The sequence below is a fragment of the Psammomys obesus genome, unplaced genomic scaffold, assembly GCF_907164565.1.
Source record: "Psammomys obesus unplaced genomic scaffold, mPsaObe1.curated_primary_1811, whole genome shotgun sequence".
In the NCBI taxonomy this organism is placed as follows: Eukaryota; Metazoa; Chordata; class Mammalia; order Rodentia; family Muridae; genus Psammomys; species Psammomys obesus.
The window spans coordinates 37,529,885-37,550,819 of NW_026596034.1; the positions used below are offsets into that span (position 1 = coordinate 37,529,885).

Consider the following 20,935-nt stretch of genomic DNA (forward strand, 5'->3'; position numbering starts at 1 on the left):
GTCCAGCTCCACAGAGATAGTCAGCCAAGACCAGCCTCTAGGGCCGCCCTTGGCTCCAGCTCTGCTTCCTTAGTGTTCTAGGTCCCCAGTCCTTGGCTAGGGGTGTGGCTCAGTGGCCTTATGAGTAGCTGGCTTATATGGGTGTGTGTTTGTATACACTGTCCTATCCCTGACACAGTCTCAACTGTCAGGTCTCAAAGGAACCTGGGACAAGTCTCAGTAACTGGCTTCTCCACCCACCTCAACCCCCTCCCTCCTAGGGGCTGGGCTTCTGCTTCCCCTCCCCTGGCTTCTGATCCTATATAACCTCAGCCATTTTGCTTATGTACTCTCTTGGCCTCCTCTGCCCTCTCTTCTCTTTCTCTTTTACTCTCCTCCATCCCCTCTCCTCTCACGGCCTGGTTCGGTCTGGATCCTTCCAGATGCCTCTGGCTGTGCTCTCCCTCATATCTACAATAAACCTTCTCCTCAACCATACCTAGGAGCACTCGCATCCCCTCTTTCTCACTCACTTGCTACAGGGATTATTGAAGAAGGAAAAAAATAGACTTCAAAACCAGGGTCCCTGCAGGTTCAACCCCTGAATGTAGCACGCCCCACTGCAGCTATCTGTGGCCCCTCGTATCCCTTAGGACCTCCCTTTCACCTCTGGATTCCCTGAGTCCTTCATGAAGCTGTTTCTTTATGGTTGCTTTGTTATCAGGGGAAAGGCCTGAAGACAGGGCTATTGGTCAAGAGGCCCAGGGCCTCTGCCAACCAGCATGCCTCAGTCCTGCTGGCCGTGAAGACTGGCTCAGTGAAATCCCATTTCCTCAGCCCTGAGCTGGTGTTTTAGACAGGTTGCTGAGAGGCAAGATCCCCTGCAGGCCTTCATCACCTCCTGTGTGGGGCACATCTGAAGGCTGGACCAAGCCAAGGGGTAAGTGAGGTAGACAGATACCCCCTCAGGAGTCTCTCAGGCACAGCTTGGTGCAGGAATGCTGAGAATTCCCCTCCTAGATTCCACACTGGGGAAGAACTGCCTGGAAGCCCAGAACCTTTTCTCAGGGGTGGGGCCCATGACTGGCTCCTTCTGCTCTCTGCCATCTGCCTGTCTAGGTCCCTCCCAGGGCCTGGGACCTTCCTCTTTCCCTGATGTGTCTTGTCTTTCTCTTCCTCCTCACCACAGGTGGGATTTCACCAAAGGCTGCTAAAGACTCTATGCTGGTCACCACATGGCCTCCCTGTGTCCTCCACCTTCTGTGTGGCTTCCCCTGCCATGCTCCACACAACAGTCCAGCCACTGCTGTCAGTCCCCATGGCAGAGGAAGCCTCAGAAGGAAAGTCAAAATGCCTCCAGGTCCTCCGTTTAGGTTATGGTCTAGCCAGCATTCCACTATAGTTAGGAGCAGCTATAGAGCCTGTACTGTCTAGGGCCTACTCAGTGCCCTTTAATGCCCCTGGCTCATTTCGAAGGCCACAGGTCCAGCCATACAACTTCAAAGCCCAAGTGTCTCATCCTAGAAATTGTTCTCCTTTGTCCTAGGTCCCAAATGCCAGGGTTGGAGCTGCCTTACCTGTCACGGAGGCACGTCTTGTTGGCCACCATTCCTAACTGTGGGTGGGCTCTGTTCTTCAGCACTGCCTAGGAGGCAGGCCGACACCGGCTTAGAGTTCACCAAGGAGGCCAGCAGGTGAGCATTGTACCTAAGAGGGGTTGAGCCTCCATGCGCGCCCTGTACACATGGTATCTGACCCCAGGTTTGGCTTTCTTTTCTTCTTTTTTTTTTTTTTTTTTGAGACAGGGCTTCTCTGTGTAGCCCTGGCTGGCCTCAAACTCAGAGATCCACTTGCCTCTGCCTCCCACGTGATGGGATTAAAGACATATGGCAGCACACCCAGCTAGTGAATTCTTTTTTCTTTCTTTTTGAGACAAGAGTCTCACACTGTAGCTCAAATTTAAGGTAAGCCCCCTGCCTCAGCCTCCTAGGTGACTTTATCTTAAATGCCATCCACCTGTGATACAAATCTGTGGGTTTTTCCAGATAACTACAACAGCTGCTCTTCAGCTCCTGGCCCCAGGCAGACCCACTGGAAGAAGCAGGAAATTAAACACTTGATAGGGAATCATGGGAGCTTCCCCTAATAACAGCCAGCCTCCCGAGGCTGCAGGTACACAGGAGATGGCCATTATGCTTGAAAGTGGCAGCATGTAGAAGACCAGTGCTCATTTGGGCACTCAAAGTGGTACTCCAGGGAGGTGTTCTGTGAGGCCTTCAGGACCTACTCTTCCTCCTTAGGCAAGAAGAACAGCAAAGCCTGTTGGGAAGGATGCAGGAGAAGAGACCTTGGGATGAGCTCACTTACCTCACCACGCTCAGGACCTGGCTTCCTCCTAGAATAAGCTCTGCAGTTTGGGGAAAATATTGGAAGTGCTGCCAGGGCTCTATTGAGTTATTCAGACAGTTCTAGGCATTTTTTTCTTGAGTTCTTATAAATAATTCAAAGACCCTTTGCCGAGGAGGGGCTAAGTACGAGGTCTTCGGAGGGTAGCAGGCAGCAGAGAAGAGACAGTGGGTAGCTTAGCCCAGCTGACCAGTGGTTCTCAAGCAGGGCACCTGCACCCAGAGCCCTGAGATCCAATTGCTGCCCAGGCTGTGCACTCAGGGCCCCGCGTCGCGGTTGGTACTTTTAGCTGACTGTGCAGCTCTTGAGAATTATGTGCCTGCCGAACTTTCACAGCTTCACCTGTGGCCAGAGTGGGTTGCTGTCTAGGCTGACGCCCACAAGTCATTTCCTGTTGACAGAGTCTAGGCTAGGCTTCTCACCATGCCCTACTTCCACCAAGCATCACTGTGCCACCTGAAATAGGAGATACGGGAGAGGAAGTGTGCTGAGGGCATTCTATCCAAGGCTCTGCGATCCATCAGAAGAGGAGGAGCTATAAACGCCACCAGGATGGTAAGATAACGCAGTGCTGCTGCTGCTGCTGCGAATGGTGGTGATGGTGATGACAATCAAGGTCATGATTTGGGTGGTTGGCAATAAATGTCTCATCAAATGTCTCATCTAAAGAAATTATATTATCCAGGCATGGTGGTGAATGCCTTTAATCCCGGCACTTGAAAGGCAGAAGTAGGGCAGATCTCTTGTGAGTTTGAGGCCAGTCTGGGCTACATTGTGAGTTCCAGGACAGCAAATGATGCATAGTGAAAGCCTCTCTCAAAAATAATAAATAAGCTAGGTGTGGTGGTGCATACCTTTAATCCCAGCGTCTGGAGGCAGAGGCAGGTGGTACTCTGTGAGTTCAAGGCCAGCCTGGTCTACAGAGTGAGTTTCAGGACAGCCAGGGCTATGAAGAGATACCGTGTCTCAAAAGAACAAAATAATAGATAAATAATTCATTTTGCTTTGAGAGACTTTGGGGGCATAAGTGCTATCACTTAATTATCACAGTTATTGCAATTTGTGCTGGAGAGCTGGCTCAGTGGTTATGAATACTGGTTGTTCTTCCAGAAGACCTGGTTTTGACTCCAGCACCCAGATGGCAGCTCAAACCATCTGTAATCACAGTCCCAAGGGATCCGATGTCCTCTGGCCTCCATTGGCAATGCATGCATGTAACAGACATACATGCAGGCAAAAGACCCACACAAAAATTGAAATAAAAGTTTGACCCAATTATTGCCACGTTATTCTTACTCCTTTTCGTATCGAACTAGTGGAAAACTTGGAGCCGCACAGCTCATGCTGCATTCCTATTGTACAGATGTTAGATGCCAACACAGGACATGCAAACAATGGTTACTTGACAAAATGCAGAAGCCCCGGAGAGGCAGGCCAGTAGGCCTCCCTATAGAGAATAATCTGATTATGTTAATTAAAGTTAACCGGAAGACCCACTCCGGGTAACGCCATTCCCTTGGCACAGGGTCCGGGTAAGCAGGCTGAGCACTGGCATTCATGAACTCCTCTGTGCTTCACTCTGCACAAGATGTGACCAGTTCCCCCTCAAGTCCCCTCCTACTCTAACTTCCTTGCTATGATGACTGAAACCTGAGATTGTGAGTCTGATAGCCTCTCTCTGTCTCTCTCTTCCTTTCCTCTGTGTAGCCCTGGCTGTTCTGGAACTGACTCTGTAGACCAGGCTGGCCTTGAACTCACAGAGATCCACCTGCCTCTGCCTCCCACATGCTGGGATCAAAGGTTTGCGCCACCACCATCTGGCCTGCTTCTCTCTCTCCTAAGTTGCTTTTGTCAGGTATTTTGCCACAGCAACAGAAAAGAAAGAGAACTAAGACGGATAAAGGCAAAGTTAGCCCTTCCCTGTGTGATGTTTTCTGAAACCAAGTGTGAGTGAGAATGGGGCGTTTGTCATCACTGAGATGATGATGTGGCTCTCAGTTCTTCCTCCTCAGAGTCTTGCAGCCATGTTGTTGTGAAGCAGGGTCCACAAGACAACACATCCCAGAGCTGACAAGGAAACTGAGTCTTGGAAGGAGCAGAAACCGCTGGTGTCACTCAACACGTGGCAAGCAGAGGCATCTGCCCATCCATCCTGCTCTATCTCATCCATAATGGATTCCAAGGCTGTCTGGCAGACAGGGAGCCAAGTGCAGGTCAATCCTGGCTGAGACCCAGATGCCTTCATTGAAGGTGAAAGTGCCCCTCTCTACTTGCCCACAAACCCTGCGTTAAAAGCGTTAAAAGCCAAGACCACAAAAAGCTCCTCTGTGGCTGCAGGTGACTAACAGAGCCTCAGCAGGTCCCTGAGGGATTCCGTGAGCCCAAGTACTGTTTCCTGTCTGGGAGTGTGAGGGATAGCGGCACACGGAGAGCTGGAAGGGGGAGTGCAGTCCAGCTCCCTGGCTCAGCAGCCTGGAGCCTCGGCTTCTTCACCTGCACACAGGTATGATCTAGAGAAACACTCTGAAGGAGACAGAGAAGCCATCCCAAGCACAGGAAGCAGGGCTGTCTGCTCAGCAAACCTGGACAGAAGCCATTCTCTGTCACTAAACGCACCTGAAGGCAGTGACGTGCTGCAGTTATGGCTCCTCGTCATTGTTTCCCACAGACGGCAAGAGGATGTAGCAGATGAGCAGAGCCTACAGACCATTCATCCTGTAACAGTATCAAGGTTGTAGCCTGGCAGAGAACAGGGCTTGGGGAACAAGGGTGGGTTCTAGGGAAGTTAGGTGACGCCAGACCATAGCTATCATCAATACCGAGGACCTATGGCAACTGTCCTCAGGTGGTTAGAAAAAGATGGGGATGATGATGGTGAAAACGGGGTGACTGTTACTTTTTTAACTGTTGTAACAAAATATGCAACAAAGGCAACTTATTGGATTTAGAATCACACACCCCTTTTGGTGTGTCTCTGAGGATGTTTCAAAAAGGTTTAAAGGAGGAGGGGAATGGTACCGTGTGTGTGTGTGTGTGTGTGTGTGTGTATGCACCCTTGTATGAACTAAATAAAAAGAAATTGAGGTGAGCATCCGTGCCCATCTCTCCTACTGTGTTCAACATGCCCAGATGCCTCTTGTTCCTGCCGCCATGCTTTCCTGTCATGACGAACTGTACCATGTCCTTCCTCAAGTTGCTTTAATCAAGCATCATGTAGATTTACTATTATTATTATTTAAAGACAGGGTGTCTTAGCCAGGGTTACATAGAAATCTTGTCTCAAAACAAAACAAAAACAAACAAACAAAGGACAGGGACTCTCTGGCTGACATGGAACTTGATGTTTAAACCAGGTTGGCATGAAACTCACAAAGACCCTCTTGCCTCTGCCTCCTGAGTGCTGGGACTAAAGGTGTGCGCCATCATGGCCAGCTTTGATCCGTTTTTGTGACCATGGCCCCGTGGGTTGGAAGAGGCCTTGACCAGGGTTTATTTTGTCTCCCAGTTGGAAGGTCCACCATGGCATGGAGGGCATGGCAGCAGGATCGTGAAGCAGTTGGTCCCATGTCTTCAGTCAGGAAGCACAGAGGTCTTTTGAGTTTATTTATTTACTGAGACAGGGTTTCCCTGGCTGTCCTAGAACTCACTCTGCAGACCAGGCTGGCCTCAAACTCAGAGATCTGCCTGCCTCTGCCTCCCACGAGCTGGGGTTAAAGGTGTACACCACCACCACCTTGCCTAGTTTAATCTTTTTAAAAGTTATCTGACAGGGTCTCATAAGTACTGGGGTTACAAGTGTGAGCTGCCAGGCTGCCTCACCTAGACCTTTCTCCTTTTTAGTGTCAGTCAGGGACCCTAACCCACAGAATGGTGACACTTGGCCCTTCTCACGTTAATTAGCCTATCTAGAAAATCCCTCATGGACATGCCCAGAGGTATGGTGATTAAGTCCAGCCAAGCTGAGGATGTCATAGTTAAGGGACACAGCTCAGTTGGTACTGTGCCTCTGGAAAGTCACTGTTTTGCTGTCTTACCATCAAGGGAGGCCACCAGCACAAAGGGTGGTAGTCAGACTCCAGAGCCTTCTCTGATCCCAGAACATGTGATTGGCTCAGCCATGCATCACTTATCTAATTGGCTGTGACCAGAAGGCAGCTGGCTTTGTCCTGTCACTTGGGCAAACCAAGATTTGAGGGGCTCCAATGCTGTGTCATCCCAAAGTCCTGTTTTCCAGAGGTGGCCTTACAAATGTAGAATGGTTACTATGGGCTGCACCTAAGCCTCCAGAAGGAACACTGGCCGTGAGGTTCCAGGGCATTCCACACCCATGAGGAGCGAGCACCAAGTCTCCAAACGCACTGCTTCTAAATCTGGGTTCTTTACTCCACAGCTGCAGATGCGGTTTAGACTCATGTTCTGGGCTGTACAAGCTCCCACCTCCTGAGAAATCTCATTTGGGGCAGCTCGTCCTTACAGCTATCCAGGCCTCCTTGATTCCACTTCCGAGCTGTCCCCTCCCCTCATCCCCTCCCTGCTCGGGAGCCACCTTTGTCCAAAATGACAGTGCTGTCTGCATGGCCCTCCAGGAGTGTTGGAAGCACTGCGTGGCAGTGACTGCCAGGTCATGGGGAAAGCAGTCCTGCGTGTCTTCCCCGGATTTCCCAGGCCTCTAGGCCGCTTCCTGCCACGGCGCAACTCCAACCTCTGCACGCCTTAGCCCGGATGTGGCCAGAGAAATGAGATGCCTTTGGAGCATGTTCGGCTGCCTGAGCCATCCTGTGTAGAGTCATCTCGCGCCCGGGACCAGGTTCTCAGCAGTGGCTTGTGACTCAGATCCAGCTTCTTTGCTGGCTTTCGAGACCAGGCTATTATTTTGCAAATATGAGGAACAGGAGCAAAAGCGTCTCCTTCACCTGATCGGCCCTTTGCCGGGGGCAGAAGCCGTGGCCTTCCAGCCGCCACAATCCAAGCAGCGCGCGAAGTGGCTTTGAAACGCTTACGCGCCACGGCCTGGCTGCGCGCGGAAATGACGCGGATAGCTCATTGCTGTGCCGCTCGTCTGCGCGCCAGTGCTCAGGGGTCGAACTCGTTCCTGCCCCTTCTCCCTCCTAAACACTGTCACCCAATCCAAAAGTGTGGCGCCGATGTGTGTGTGTGGGGGGGGGGGGGGAACACACACGCATGCGTGTCTTGGTGCATGCTAGCACGCATGCTCTAGAGTATGCACGTTTCCCCCTCCCAGAGCTGTGCGTAATGGTACGGCCTGGGCGGGGCGCGGCTGAAGCCGCGAAAACCGCGCGAAATCCGCGGGAACTAGCTTCTTGGCGCCATGGCGCAGAGTCGTGTTACCGATTTCTATGCGTGCCGTCGCCCGGGCCTTACTGCTCCGCGGGCCAAGTCGACCTGCCTCACCCCGAGTCCCAGTGGGCTCGTGACCCCCGAGGTCTCCCGGAGCAGCAGCCGTAAGCGTGCCCGTCCCCACGCCGAACCCAGGAGCGATCAGCCCTCGCCGCCCGCTCGCCGGAGGTTGCGGCTGCCTGGATTGGTGAGGCGTGCACGCCACCCTAAAGGACCCTTGGTTAGGAGAGGAAATCCAGGTTATCGGGCGCTCAGGCAGGGAACTGGGCGCCAAGATGCAGGGAGCAGTAGGATCGCGAGCAGCCTGGGCACCTCTTCCTCTGCCCAGGGGAGTCAGTCCCTGCAGAGGAGTGCAGCGAGAGGCCACCTAGACTTACTGGGAGGCTACAGCAGGCGGGCGGGTTCCGCAAAGCACTGGGCTGGAGCTCCTGAAAAGGAGGGAAGGCATTGGAGAGTTAGGCCTGAAAGCTGCTACAGCAAGGAGCAGGCCAGCTGGATCTTTCCTAACTGCTTCATCAAACATCTCGATTGACAGGCACCCCCTAGAGCCTGGCTCCAGCCCTCAGGGTCGAGTGAACTGACAGTCTGGTTCTAGCTCTGCAGGCCGGTGCTCTTCCTACCGAGCAGGTACTCTTCCTCAACCCAGTTTATTGATCTGTGGCTTCTTAATTGCCAGGACTCCTGCCCCAGTGCCCCAGCTGAGCCCAGCTCTCCAGCTGACCCTGGCCCCCCAGCACACCCATCCCCCGTCAAGAGAATAAAGAGTGCCAGTGTTTCAGACGGCCCAGGCCTTTGTGCCACAGCTCAACAGCGGGACAAGGTAAGGAAAATGGGCTGAGGGTGAACTGTGGGCAGGGATGTGGACAGCTGGCAGAACTGACAAGCACCTGTGTCCCCAGGTACCTTCAGAGGATTCCATCTCAGAGCTCAAGTCCTGCCTGAGGCGGGCACGGAAGTTGGGAGCCCAGGCTCGAGCCCTAAGGGCTAGAGTCCAGGAGAATGCTGTGGAGCCTTGTACCCCAGATGCCAAGGTGCCCACAGAGGAACCATGGTGAGTGCTAGTGGGCCACAAGGTTCAGGGGAGGATGGGCCTTTGAAAGGAGGAACTGTAGGGCCTGAGTGGGTGGATGGCCTACTGGGGAGACAGTTGGTGTGGCCATGGGGCTTGGAGCCAGATTGCCTAGATAATACCCCAGTGTGCTCCTTTCTGGCGCAATGCCCTTGTCCACCACCTGAAAAGGGCATCATCACCCCTGGCCCTGCCTCTTTCTGAGTACTATAGGGAGCTGTGGGTGCTGTGCCTGTCTGTCTGCCTCTCCAAGCTGAGGCTGCAGGCCTCAGAGGGTAAGGCAGAGCTGGTGTGTGGAGCAGGCTGCTGCTTGTCTCTTCCTGATGCCGGCCTCAAGGCAGCAGCAGATCTGCACGGACTCTGCGACTGGGTAGTTTTGAGGTTCTGGTTGCAAAGAGCAGCGCTGCCCTCTTGGGCGGTGTGGGGGTGAGTGGTGTCACACCGTGTCGTTTGGTAGTCTAATGAGACTGCTGCCCCGTTGACAGTGTGGAGAAGGTCCCTGCCTACCAGCGCTTCCATGCCCTGGCCCAGCCTGGTCCCCCGGGCCTCGTCCTCCCCTACAAGTATCAAGTGCTGGCCGAGATGTTCCGCAGCATGGACACCATCGTGAGCATGCTTCACAACCGCGCCGAGACGGCCACCTTTGCTAAAGTCAAGCAGGGCGTTCAGGACATGATGCGCAAGTGAGTGGTGCGGTGGGAGCCTGTTGGGTTCTCTTGATGTCTGGTGCCGGCTGCCCAGCCCGCTCCGTCTCACTCAGCCCTTTCTTCCTTCTGTAGGCGCTTTGAGGAGCGCAACGTGGGCCAGATCAAGACCGTGTACCCCACGTCCTACTGCTTCCGCCAGGAATGCAACGTCCCCACTTTCAAGGACGGCGTCAAGAGATCTGATTACCAGCTCACCATAGAGCCCTTGTTGAATCAGGGTGAGTCCTTGGAGGTCCTGGGCGTTCTCACTCGTCTCGGGCTTTTGTGGGTGAGCGTGAGGTGTGGTCCTGGGCCTGGTTTTTGGGTCTCAGTCTGGGGCCCCGGGCTCACCGTGGTTTCCCCTTACAGAGACTGGCGGTGGTGTCACACAGCTCACTGCCACGTGCCTCCTGCAGCGCCGGCAGGTCTTCCGGCAGAACCTGGTGCAGCGGGTCAAGGAGCATCACAAGGTGAATGCTCGGGGTTTGTGGAGGCCATTGAGCAGGTTCAGTCCCTGCTGTTAGTGGACAGTGGCCCTAATGGCCCTGCTCCCCCTTCAGTAGCTGTCCTTACCTCAAATACAAAGGTTTGTCCCAACCCCTGGCTATGGTTATCTTTAAGTGTGAGGAGGGTTGATTCTGCTGCCAACACCTAACCTACACTGTAGGCTGGAGCTGGGGACCCTGGGAGCCTGGAACACAAAAGCTGGACACTCGGGATTAACTTGAGAGCCTGTGAGGGTTTTCTTGTCATTTAGTCAGCCATGCTCGTGTGCTAGGAACATGCCTTTCTTTATACTTGACTGTGTACCTGGACACAGAAAGGCTAAATTGTTTGCCCAGGGGTTCTTCTTTCTGGCTGGAAATGAAATGAGCAGTCCAACATTCTCCTCCTTTCCTTCAGGCTTTCCTTGCTTCATTGAACCCCCCTATGGCCGTGCCCGAAGACCAGCTAACACGCTGGCACCCGCGCTTCAATGTGGATGAAGTGCCTGATATTGAGCCAGCTGACTTGCCCCAGCCTCCTGTCTTGGAGAAGCTCACCACTGCCCAGGAGGTTTTGGCCCGTGCCCGCAGCTTGATGTCACCCAAGGTGAGGTTCTTTAGCCTCTAATTTCATTCCTTTCTCCTCAGGGAATATGGCTGCCTAACCCCAGAGGGCTAGCTGAGTGCCTCTGGGTTGGCCTGATGTTCCATCAGCTGAGGGCACAGAGAAGTCAGGTGTGCTCTGTACCCTGGCAACACACACATGAATGGACACACGCACAGTTGGCTGTGTACATATGCTGGGGACTCCCAATACTTCCTGGGTGAGGCTCCCTCTCACAAGGATGGGGCAGTTTGTGACCTTTTGTGACCTCTGCAGATGGAGAAGGCCTTGAGTAACCTGGCCCTGCGCTCAGCGGAGCCTGCTAGCCCTGGCTCCTCTAGTCTAGCGCTCCCAGCCACCCCACCAGCCACCCCACCTGCTGCCACTTCCAGTGCCCTCAAGGGTGTGTCACAAGCCCTGCTGGCACGGGTAAGTCCTGGGTAACAGGTTAGGGGGACTTGGTGATGAGAGGAGGCCCTTGGTGACCATTTGCTGCTGACCCTCCCTCATGCAGATAAGGGCCAAGGAGGTCCAGAAGCAGCTAGCACAGATGACGCGGTGCCCGGAGCAAGAGCTTCGGCTGCAGAGGTTAGAGCGCTTGCCAGAGCTGGCCCGCGTGCTGCGTGGTGTCTTCGTGTCCGAGCGTAAGCCGGCACTCACAATGGAGGTGGTCTGTGCAAGGATGGTGGACAGTTGCCAAGCTGCCCTGAGCCCAGGGGAGATGGAGAAGCACCTGCTGCTCCTGGCCGAGCTGCTGCCAGACTGGCTCAGCCTGCATCACATTCGAACTGACACCTACATCAAGCTGGATAAAGCTACTGACCTGGCTGGCCTCACTGCGAGGCTGGCCCACCAGGTCCACACCGAGAGTCTGTGACTCGCACTCATCGCCTGACTGCCTGTTCCTTTCATCAGTACAACCCACTTAAGCTTCGCTCTCCACATCTCAGGCCCAAGGGCCTACCGCCAGTATGGGCAGCTGCTGTGCCCATGGATCTTGTAAAGTGGTGTTGGTGTTAAACTGGCTTCTGAGCCTTTGGTGTACCCTAGCCCCAGCACTTGTGGAGTGTTGGGGAAGTACGCTGGGAGAGCAGGGTATGTTGGCTGTCCATCCCACAAGCTACTCAAGGCTAGTTCTGGGTACTGTCAAGATCAAGGTCCAGGTGGAAGCCCTGGGCCTGCCTAGCCTTGTTCCTCCATGCTCCTGACAGCTGCTGTCTTGCTTAGAGCCCGAAGGACACACACAGAACTTGAACTTCTGGCCAAATTTCCCAAGGATGATAATTGAGTGGCTGAGTGATATTGGGCCTTTTATATTTAATGAAGTTATCTTTATAGGTTTTGAGATCAAGATTTTTGTGGTTTGTTTTGAATTTAACCTTCTATACCTGTATGGCCCTGGATATGACTGTTAGTCTTGGCTTTTTGTAAAGTCATCTAAGATTTAAATAAAATGCCACCAAGATTAAACTGAACCTGTCACTGTAGGATCCCCTTTGAATGGTGCTGTTGTGCAGTATTTCCTTTCGTGACTAGTGAGATCAGGCTTTGGTCCAGGAAGAATTTGCTGGAAGTGTGGCTCAGTGACAGTGTTTGCTTGGCACATGCAAGGCTGGTTCTGTCATTCCCAGCATCCCTGCAACTTGCTATTGATGTTTAAACAAAATTGGATTTTTTCTTTTTGAGACAAGAGTTTTTCTGTGTAGCGCTGGCTGTCCTAGAACTACATAGACCAAACTGGAGATCCACCTGCTGGGGTGTGCACCACCAAACCCAGCTACAAAATGTTTTTGGAGACAGGGTTTCTCTGCGTAGCCTTGGCTATCCTGGATTCACCACCAGGCTGGCCTCAAACTCATCGAACCACCTATCTGACTTCTGAGTGCTGGGATTAAAGACATGTGCCACCATGCCTGACTAAAAGACAGTTTAAGGTAGTGACTTCATTTTAGTCCTAAAGGAATGGCCTAGAAAAGTAGTAATGCTGTTTAAACTAAATTTGTATGTAGTTAGCTATCTCTATCAAAGGGAGACTAATAAAGTAGTACCTGCTTCCTAGGGGTTGTGCCTTCTATCCACAGCTGAGCCTGCCAGCTTCTACCTATTATGGGGAGGTCCACAAAATGACACTGAGCCCCCTGTCCTTGTAATGTCATTCTGGAGGCTATGGAATGTGTCCCATGCAATAGGCAGGAAACACCATGTGTAACAAAACTGTTTATTGCTTTTGCTGTCATGCCCTCCATAGCGCAGCTGGTGCCCCATTCCAGGGTCTGGTACATCTAGAAGATGCGAGGCCCCAGGTGGTCCATAGGCCTGGCCATCAGCTGACCAAAGAAACACGTGAACACAGTCACAGAAGAGCAGCTGGTAGTTCATAAAGGCCACTTAGGTGCCCTTTGGCTATTGGTCCAACTATTGGTGCTGGGAGCAGGGGTGTGGCAACCGTTCAGCTCCCCAGTCACTCGTACTGCAGGAGAGAGAAGAACGGTACAGGTCCTAGCTTCTCCCTGCCCTTCAGCGAGGTCAGCTCCACCAGGCTCACACACTCCACCACCTCGGCCCGGAGCTGGCCCAGCAGCTGACAGGCGGCACACATGGTTCCTGGTGTGAAGGGAGAAGAGAAGTGGTAAGGTTCTTTGCTGAGTCAGCATCTGGACAGGGCCTGGCCCTTCGTAACCTGTAAAGTGCGGAGTGGCTCTTACCTCCAGTGGCCAGGAGGTCATCTACAATGACCACTTTCTGCCCGGGTTCTAAAGCATCTTTCTGGATTTCCAGCTCAGCCTGAAGACAGGAAGCAGTGTGAGAGTCAGGAGCTAACAAGTGTCCATTTGCCTTTCCACTGCTGGCCTCCCCATGTTTCCTGGTGGTGCAAGCCTGAGCCCCAACATTTACTCCTAAACATCCTCGGCAGTGGTCTGACCCTGTGCTTCCTCTACCCGAAGCTCGCTTACCTTTCCGTACTCCAGGGCGTAAGAGGCCGACACAGTGGGACCCGGCAGCTTCCCACGCTTTCGGATGAGCACACAGCCCAGGCCCAGCTCCTGAGCTAGGGAGGGGCCAAACAGGAAGCCCCTGGAGTCTAGGCCTGTCAGGGTAAGGGAGGAGAGTTGTTGGGTAGAGCTGGGTGATAGCCTATAGGCCAGAGGTAGAGAGAACAATAATAGAGATGGCTCTGGCCACCGCTCAAATGCAGCATCTACCCAGGAGCATTTCAACTACAGGGTGCATCCCAGTCTAGGGGCCAGCCTTCTGGACCAGGAGGGTCGGCGCAGGTCTTGCGCAAGGCCCCTGGTGTAGTTTCACCTTGGGTTCCTTTGACTCCAGGTCACTTCCAGACCTGTGCTAAAGAGGAAAGATGCATACATACCCTCATTTCTGGAGCATGGCCAGGGGGTTCCAACAGGAAGTGAAGTGGGCACGAGTACTCTGGCCCCTGAGCATTTGCCAGGGCCACCCTGGGGTGCCCACCCTCCCTCTGGACTCTCCTGGTGGACATTCAGCTACCCTAGCGTGTTTCAGAAACTCACACATGGAGCCTGGAGCTTGTGCAAGGGGACAGAGAGATAAACAGCCCCGGAGGCTATCGGGCTTGAGGCCTGCCCAGGCACGCTCCTTGCTGTCCCAAGGCGACCACTAGCAAGGATGTCCATCACCTGGGTTTCCAGGGCCTGACTCAAAGTTATCCTCAGAGCACACACGTGCGCCTCCCATTCCTGCTGCCAGGGTGCTAGCCAAGCTCCAGGCCTAAGAGGAAGAGCTGGCCCTGCACACATGGACAGAGCAGAGTTCATCTCTAGTAGGGACAGGCTTTGAGAGCAGAGGTCAGAGGGTGGGAGACTCCGCAGTCATCCGGGGTGAATACGGGACCAAGGCAGAGAAGAACAGGGAACTTAGGAGTGTCAGAGAAAGGAGGGGTGGGTGTGGGTGACACGAAAAAGGGAACACGGGATGGCGGCCCGGACAGTGGGAACGGGCACGGCCTAGCAAGAACACTCGCCTGCGATGTAGTCGATCTTGCCGCCATGCGTGGACTTCAGATGGTTGGCCAGGAGGCGGATGGAAGCTCGGAAGGAGTCCGGGTCTTTCAGGAGGGGCGAGATATCCCTGGGAACACAGGATGGTGACTTGGGTATGGCTGGGCGGAGGCCCCGCAAGATCCCCGAGACAGCTCACGCGCCTGCGCTGGAGGGCTGAGGGCGCAGCGCCAACGCCTGGGCGGCTCGTGGACGCACCTGAACAGCACGCCCGGGATGGGGAAGTCGGGGAAGCTGCGGATGCGCCGCGCCACCAGCTGCAACTCAGGTTCCGCCATGGCCGCGTGCGTGTGAGAGGAAGGGCGGAGGTGAGGTGTCAACTGGCTAGGGTCAAGCCTGTCCCGGGAACAAGGGCGGGGCGTCCTTGGTGGGCGGGTAGAGGGTCTATCACGAGGGGCGGCGGGGGCGGGGCTGGGCGTGGGGGCGGGGCCTCTGCTAGACTGGGTGGAAGCGTGGCCTCAGGCAGGAAGTAGCGTATTTGCTCGAACCCTAAATTACTTCAAATTGAAAACCCGGGATTATTTCTTGAGTTGCCTAAACATAAGCATCCCTGCTTCAAGGACATATGGGTGGAAAAAAGATGCGCACCTTTTTGGGTCTGGCTCCCGCGTGCCTTTCCGGTCCCGCTTTTCCTGAGGCCAGCCTGCTGGACCAGGAAGGGCCGGGGCAGGTCTTGCTCAAGGCCCCTGGTGTGGTTTCGCCTTGGGTTCCTTCCCTCTGTGCACTCTGTGAGGGGCTGAGATTCAGCACCTGCTTTTCCGGAATTAGCTCGAAGGGAGCTGGTGGATAGTCTAGGGTCCAGAGGTGCAAGAGCGTTGTGTACGGCCTAGAGCGGAGAGGAAAAGCAGGATAGCACACCTGGGTGGGGAATGCCTACCACAGGCCCTCCTGTGCCCCTGCAGCAGGATGTGTCCTCCTCGCATGGGGGACCGGAAGATCTGTCACGGACATAGGATCTACCTGCCCAACAGTGCATGGATCAACAGGCAGTGATGTGGAAGGCTGTCCTCTGAGTATAGTGGTTATTATCATCTTCACTGCAGTTGTAATTACTCAAAAGAGATCCTCTAGATTGGGCCTATGCTCCATCGAAGGAGAGGGTGCGGGAGGGCCTCGTGCATTCCAACCATTCCCTCCCCGACCCCCACCCCCTGCCTGCTACAGTCCTTCCATCTGAAGTGGCCTCTGGAGGTGCGCTGGAGTATGTATTTTAGATCTCACTTGCTGCAGGCCGGGGCTGGCAGGCCTGCCCTACCCTGGTGCTGGGCTTCCACTCTCCCGGAGGCCCTTCACTATATAATCCAGACATTCTGGTTCCTCCCACCCTTTCTGCCCTTTGCTCTTTCCTCTCTCCCCCCTCCCGCCCCCCCCGTGAAAGGATGATGTGAACAACAGATATATGAAAGAGGTTTATTGGATGGAGATGGAGAGAGATGAGAGAGACATGATAAGGGGAGGGGAAGGGGTGCCCGGACGGAGAAAAGAGAGAAAGCAAGAGAGAGGAACAGCAAAAGCACAAGAGAGAGGGGTCCAAGTATAGCTCCTGTGCAGCTGGTAACACGTGATGACATCATAGGTTACTAAGCAACCCAGAAGCCTGATGCCTGAATACCAACAACCCCCTCTCTTGCTCTGTTCTGTCTCTCCTCCTCCCCTTTCTCTCTGCATGCTTTTCCTCTATCCCTTCCCTTCTCACGCTGCTCCTAATAAACCTTCACTCATATAATATAGCTTCGTCTCACCATTAGCTCATTCCATTTTATTTAATCAATCAATATATACAGGGTGGAAAGTAAACGGAAGGGAGGCTCCATGTATGTATCTATAGGGAAGTTGTCATCCATGCTGGCTTGAGACTTTTCAGTTTGGGTGATGCAGCAATGAATTCACTGGAGGCAGTGGTTCCTTTAGTCTGTCACTGGTATCCCATCTGGGGCGTATAGATGTTTATGTCTCCCAGGGAAAGTTCATGCAACAGGTACATGGACATTTAATGCCAATGTCTCCCAACATAATCACGTTTTAAAAACCAGCAGAAGGAGATGGATCTCTGAGTTCAGGGCCAGCCTGTTCTACAGAGTGAGTTCCAGGATAGCCTGGCCTATACAGAGAAACCTTGTCTCAAAATAAGTAAATAAATAGGACTAAGGATATCAGAGCAAACATACTTCCTGTTCCTTTATTCTTGGTCTCTCAATCTCTTCATTATTATTTTCCAACCTTTACAATGCCATTTTGGCACTACAATTATTTCACAGTTGGGAAAACTTGTTCATGATGGACAATTCCCATGAGCCTTCAGGGAAAGGACCTTGGAGATTCTGTCTAGTAGCCTGTGTATGACAGGTGGCAGGTACAGCAGAATCAACCCCATACTATGCTAAGCCAAGGCCAGAAACTTAGGTTATCATCTTTCTTTCTCCCTGGGGCAGCAACAGATCTCACTTTGGGCTGGAAAATGTGCTATCTTGGTCTCTTGTTTATAGCCAGTGGAAAAGAGGGAGGATAGCTCAAGGGAGTTAACCTAGGGATGAGGACGGATGGGCAGGTAGATGGTGGGTCCTTAGCACATTGCTGAAATCTTCACTTTGTCTACAATACCAAGGTTGAAATATATGCAGGAACAGTGAGGAGGCAAAGACAGCCCTTTAGACCTGGGGCTGGTGCACTGTGTCATTGTCAAGGCCAGCAGGGGTAGTGAGAGCTACTTCTTTTTCAATAGCCAGTTGGGGAAACAGGCTGCAGTGCTGGAGAGTGGACTCCAGGGTCGGAACTCCAGATGTACAGTCTGGAACCATTTACTGATTGCAGGACCATCCATCCTGTGATAGGTAGGCAGAGGGCAGCCGGTCTCTTTCATCCATCAGTCTCAAGGCCAAGGTCTTCCAGACACTTGCAGGGCTGGCTGGAGATTCTGGTCTTGGCTAATGGGGCCAGGAGCACTTTTCAGGGACAGACTCAGGAGGTGTCAGACATTTTCCTAACTTTTCACAGCCTGGGGGTGCCCAATTCTAGAAAGTGAAATTTAAGAAGAACTGCAGTTATTCAGGCTTTTCTGGTCTGGGCACAATTAACAAGATATGGCCCTCCCACCTCGTCCACCCACTTGGCTGCAGGGCAGAGACATCCCTATCTCCATGCCTTCCAGAATCCTAGGAACATGGGGCCCAGGACAGCAGCTTCAAGCAGCAGCTCTGGCTCTGCGGAGAAGGAGGTAGGTGGGCTGGAACTGGCAAGTAAGTTGCAAGGAAAGTGAGGCCCAGTAAGGGAAGCCGCAGGGCAGAACTTTACCCAGCTGCCTAATCTCAGCAGCTTCCAAGTGGGGGAAACCAGGAACAAGAGGCTGCCACACAATGAGAGCACAGGAGTTAGACAGACTCCCTGGTAGACAGACAGGGAGAGGAGCCATGTCTAGGCGATACAGGAGGAGAATTTCCAAGATGGCCGGCTAGGCTTCTTCCTCTCCCTCCTGATAAAGCCCGCCAGCTTAAGACAAAGGCTTTGCAGGCTTTCGTCTCTCAGCATGTCAAGGCCTGCCCAGGACATGCTACACACAGTTCTGGCCAATCCTAGCTTTCTTCAAACCGACAAACACTGTATGAGTGAAGAAAAAACCTCTCAGAGACTTGGTGTTGCTGCACGTGTGTGTCCTCGACCCCAGTTAAGCCTTTCTTCAGCTGCCAATTCTGTGTGGTATTTGAGATTTCTCATTGCTACCTGCTGTACTCCAGATTTTTCCGGCCTTTTAATTATTTAACTGGTAGAGAAAGTGAACCCAATCAAAGGCCTCCGACTGTCACAGCCACTCCTTAGGAAAGACCTGTACTGTCCTGTGAGGCTGCTCACTGGACTACAGAGCAGCTGCAGACTGGATGGGAACAGCGATGCCTACCATGAGGACGCTCAGGCTCCTGAGGCCCTAGAAACTCGGTAGTCCTAAGAGGGAACTCCCTGGCCTACCATAGTGGGAACACTAGTAACTTGTGGGACTATCCCCTGAGCCAGACTGCTGCCATCTTCATGAATTTAGCTGGCCTTGCTTGCAGAAAAGGTAGCACAGCTTGGTGCTTTGACCACTCACTTTCCTTAAGGAGGGCGACCATGAGAATCATAGGACTCTCACCTGAGTGCTCAGCCACTCCTCCCAGTTGTACACAATTCCGCCCTAACTGTAGGCAGCATAGGGGCATTGGGGAGGGGCTGGAGTATAGAGGAAGGGAAGGACTGGGGGAGGGAGCTCTGTGTACACAGTTCTGAGGGAGTCATCCTGGCTGGGTATAGAACTGCTAGCATGGCTGCTTTAAAAGGCCCCTCCCTCATCTCCTGCCTGAAACTCTTTACCCACTGTCCTATAAGAAAGCTTATAAGTTCTTTGGTTCCCCAGAGTAAACTCTGGTGGAATGTACCTCTGTTGGTTATGGGGACCTTAGGAGGAGGGGTAGATGTTTACATCTCCCCCTGGGAAGGAATTTGGCCATAACCAGCCAGCAACTCAGACAGCAGTCTGTGACTGCAGTGAAGAAGCTGTTCCCCAGTGGGACCCTCAGAGGAGGCTGTGCCCAACCCAGTCCTGAACGAGGCTCCTCACCCTCCAACGGTCCTTAGCGTCAGTGGGAATGTTTTACATTTCCCTCCCATACTGCCCAGAAAAATGATTTCTTCTTGCCAGGCTGAGCTTGCGTGTGTACAGGGAGCCAAGGCATCCTCAAAACTGGATGAGACCAACGTGTAGCATGGGCAGCAGTATCCAAGCACAGGCAAGCCCCAGCATGCACGGGCCACTCACCATGACAGCCTGGTTACACACATTCAGCTGTGGCTGTCCAGGAACCAAGGACTTCTGGTGCTGCTGGACAACCTGGGTGGTCCTGCTGAGGACATCCTGGTATTCGGTGCTGGCAAAGCTGGAGAGAAGAAGGCTTGGTCACAAGGTTGTTGTGCCCAGAGCCAGTCAGCTCCTGCAGGCAGCTCAGCAGTCTCACAGACATCCTAGGACATAGAGTGGTCTAGCCTGGCAAGCCTGAGGCCTGAGTTGGTCTCTGGAGGTGGAAGAGCAAGGATGGCAGTCTGACGTCAAGAGTGGGCTATGGGCTCCTACCTGGTAACCCTCGAGCCTGCCTGACAGCTGTCTGCACTGTGAGCTGCTCTCCTGTTGTTAGACTCTGCCAGGGGAGGGAAATGAGGACCTAGGAAGCTGAGCTATGTGAGGCAGGGAGACCTCCTGCTACTGCCAGTATGACCTGTGTGTGAGAAGCCAGGGGTATATGGGTTAGAGACCGAGGGTCTAAGGACTAGGGCTTCTCTGTGGGAACCGCCACAGCAGTTGGTACTAGTTTGAAACACGTACACATACGACACTTGCTTTCTCCTTAGAAAGTACTGTCTCATGTTGAAAAGGGGTCAGGTACAGATGGAGACAAAAGAGCAACCATATCCCTAAAGCACAGACACTTGCAGCATTTTGATTCATTTCTCACTAAGAAGACATGTTTGTTGTTGTTTTTAATTTTTTTGAGATAGGGTTTCTCTGTGTAGCCCTGGCTATCCTGCAACTTACTCTGTACACCAGGCTGTATACCTAGAACTCAGATTTGCCTGCCTCTGCCTCCTCCCGAGTGCTGGGATTAAAGGCGTGAGCCACCACTGCCTGACTAAAAAACCATGTTAATGGATGTACTACACAGTTCACATATAACCAACCTCCGTTCTGTCACCAACTGTGGTATTACCATGAAGCTGAAAGGACTATGTGGACCAAGTCTTTTGTCATTTGAAATCATGTCTGCTGTCGCCTAGTCCTCAGGGGACTATACATGAGAACCATGGGCTGCCACATCCCAGGGAACAAGTCTGCCCCTGGACTGCATGGGGAGGAAGAAGGAGCCATGGCCCAGCCTTGGGTACTGGCTGGTGGCTCCCTGACAGTTAATGCTAAAGGTAGCTCACACCTTTAAAGCCAGCATTCAAGAGGCAGAGGCAGGCAGATCTCTTATGAGTCTGAGGCCAGCCTGGTCTACATAGTGAGTTCCAGGCCAGGGCTACATAGTGAGACCCTGTCTCAAACAAACAAACAAACAAACAAACAAACAAACAAACAAACAAACAAATATTTCAGCCAGGCACAGTGGTGCATGCCTGTAATTCCAGCACTTGGGAGGCAGAGGCAGGTAGATCTCTGTGATTTCACGGCCAGCCTTGTCTACAGAGTAAGTTCCTGGACAGCCAAGGCTACACAGAGAAACCCTGTCTCAAAAGACCAAAAATAATAAATAAATAAATAAATAAATAAATAAATAAATAAATAAATAAAT

General features: G+C 52.9%; 3 protein-coding genes across 3 annotated transcripts in view; 1 reads left to right on the forward strand and 2 right to left on the reverse strand.

The window, feature by feature from the left end:
• Positions 1 to 7,707: 7,707 nt before the first annotated feature.
• On the forward strand, positions 7,708 to 12,041 carry Cdt1 (chromatin licensing and DNA replication factor 1). The gene is made up of 9 exons (XM_055621321.1): positions 7,708 to 7,930; positions 8,420 to 8,563; positions 8,643 to 8,794; positions 9,298 to 9,495; positions 9,592 to 9,737; positions 9,868 to 9,968; positions 10,402 to 10,590; positions 10,864 to 11,016; positions 11,102 to 12,041. The coding sequence occupies exons 1-9, from the start codon at positions 7,715 to 7,717 to the stop codon at positions 11,462 to 11,464; spliced, it is 1,662 nt and encodes a 553-aa protein (XP_055477296.1). The 5' UTR covers positions 7,708 to 7,714; the 3' UTR covers positions 11,465 to 12,041.
• Positions 12,042 to 12,791: 750 nt separating this feature from the next.
• On the reverse strand, positions 12,792 to 14,981 carry Aprt (adenine phosphoribosyltransferase). The gene is made up of 5 exons (XM_055620738.1): positions 14,823 to 14,981; positions 14,588 to 14,694; positions 13,542 to 13,675; positions 13,293 to 13,371; positions 12,792 to 13,191 (listed from the first exon to the last, which is right to left on the reverse strand). Exons 1-5 carry the CDS (start codon positions 14,900 to 14,902, stop codon positions 13,049 to 13,051), a joined length of 543 nt encoding a protein of 180 aa, XP_055476713.1. The 5' UTR covers positions 14,903 to 14,981; the 3' UTR covers positions 12,792 to 13,048.
• Positions 14,982 to 16,020: 1,039 nt separating this feature from the next.
• Positions 16,021 to 20,935, reverse strand: part of Galns (galactosamine (N-acetyl)-6-sulfatase) — a 34,211-nt gene continuing 29,296 nt past the window's right edge. The window contains exons 13-14 of the mRNA XM_055620737.1: positions 19,411 to 19,528; positions 16,021 to 17,635 (exon numbers count right to left, since the gene is read on the reverse strand). Coding sequence (XP_055476712.1) covers positions 17,549 to 17,635; positions 19,411 to 19,528 — 205 coding nt within the window. The 3' untranslated portion in view covers positions 16,021 to 17,548. The remainder of the gene's footprint in view (positions 17,636 to 19,410; positions 19,529 to 20,935) is intronic.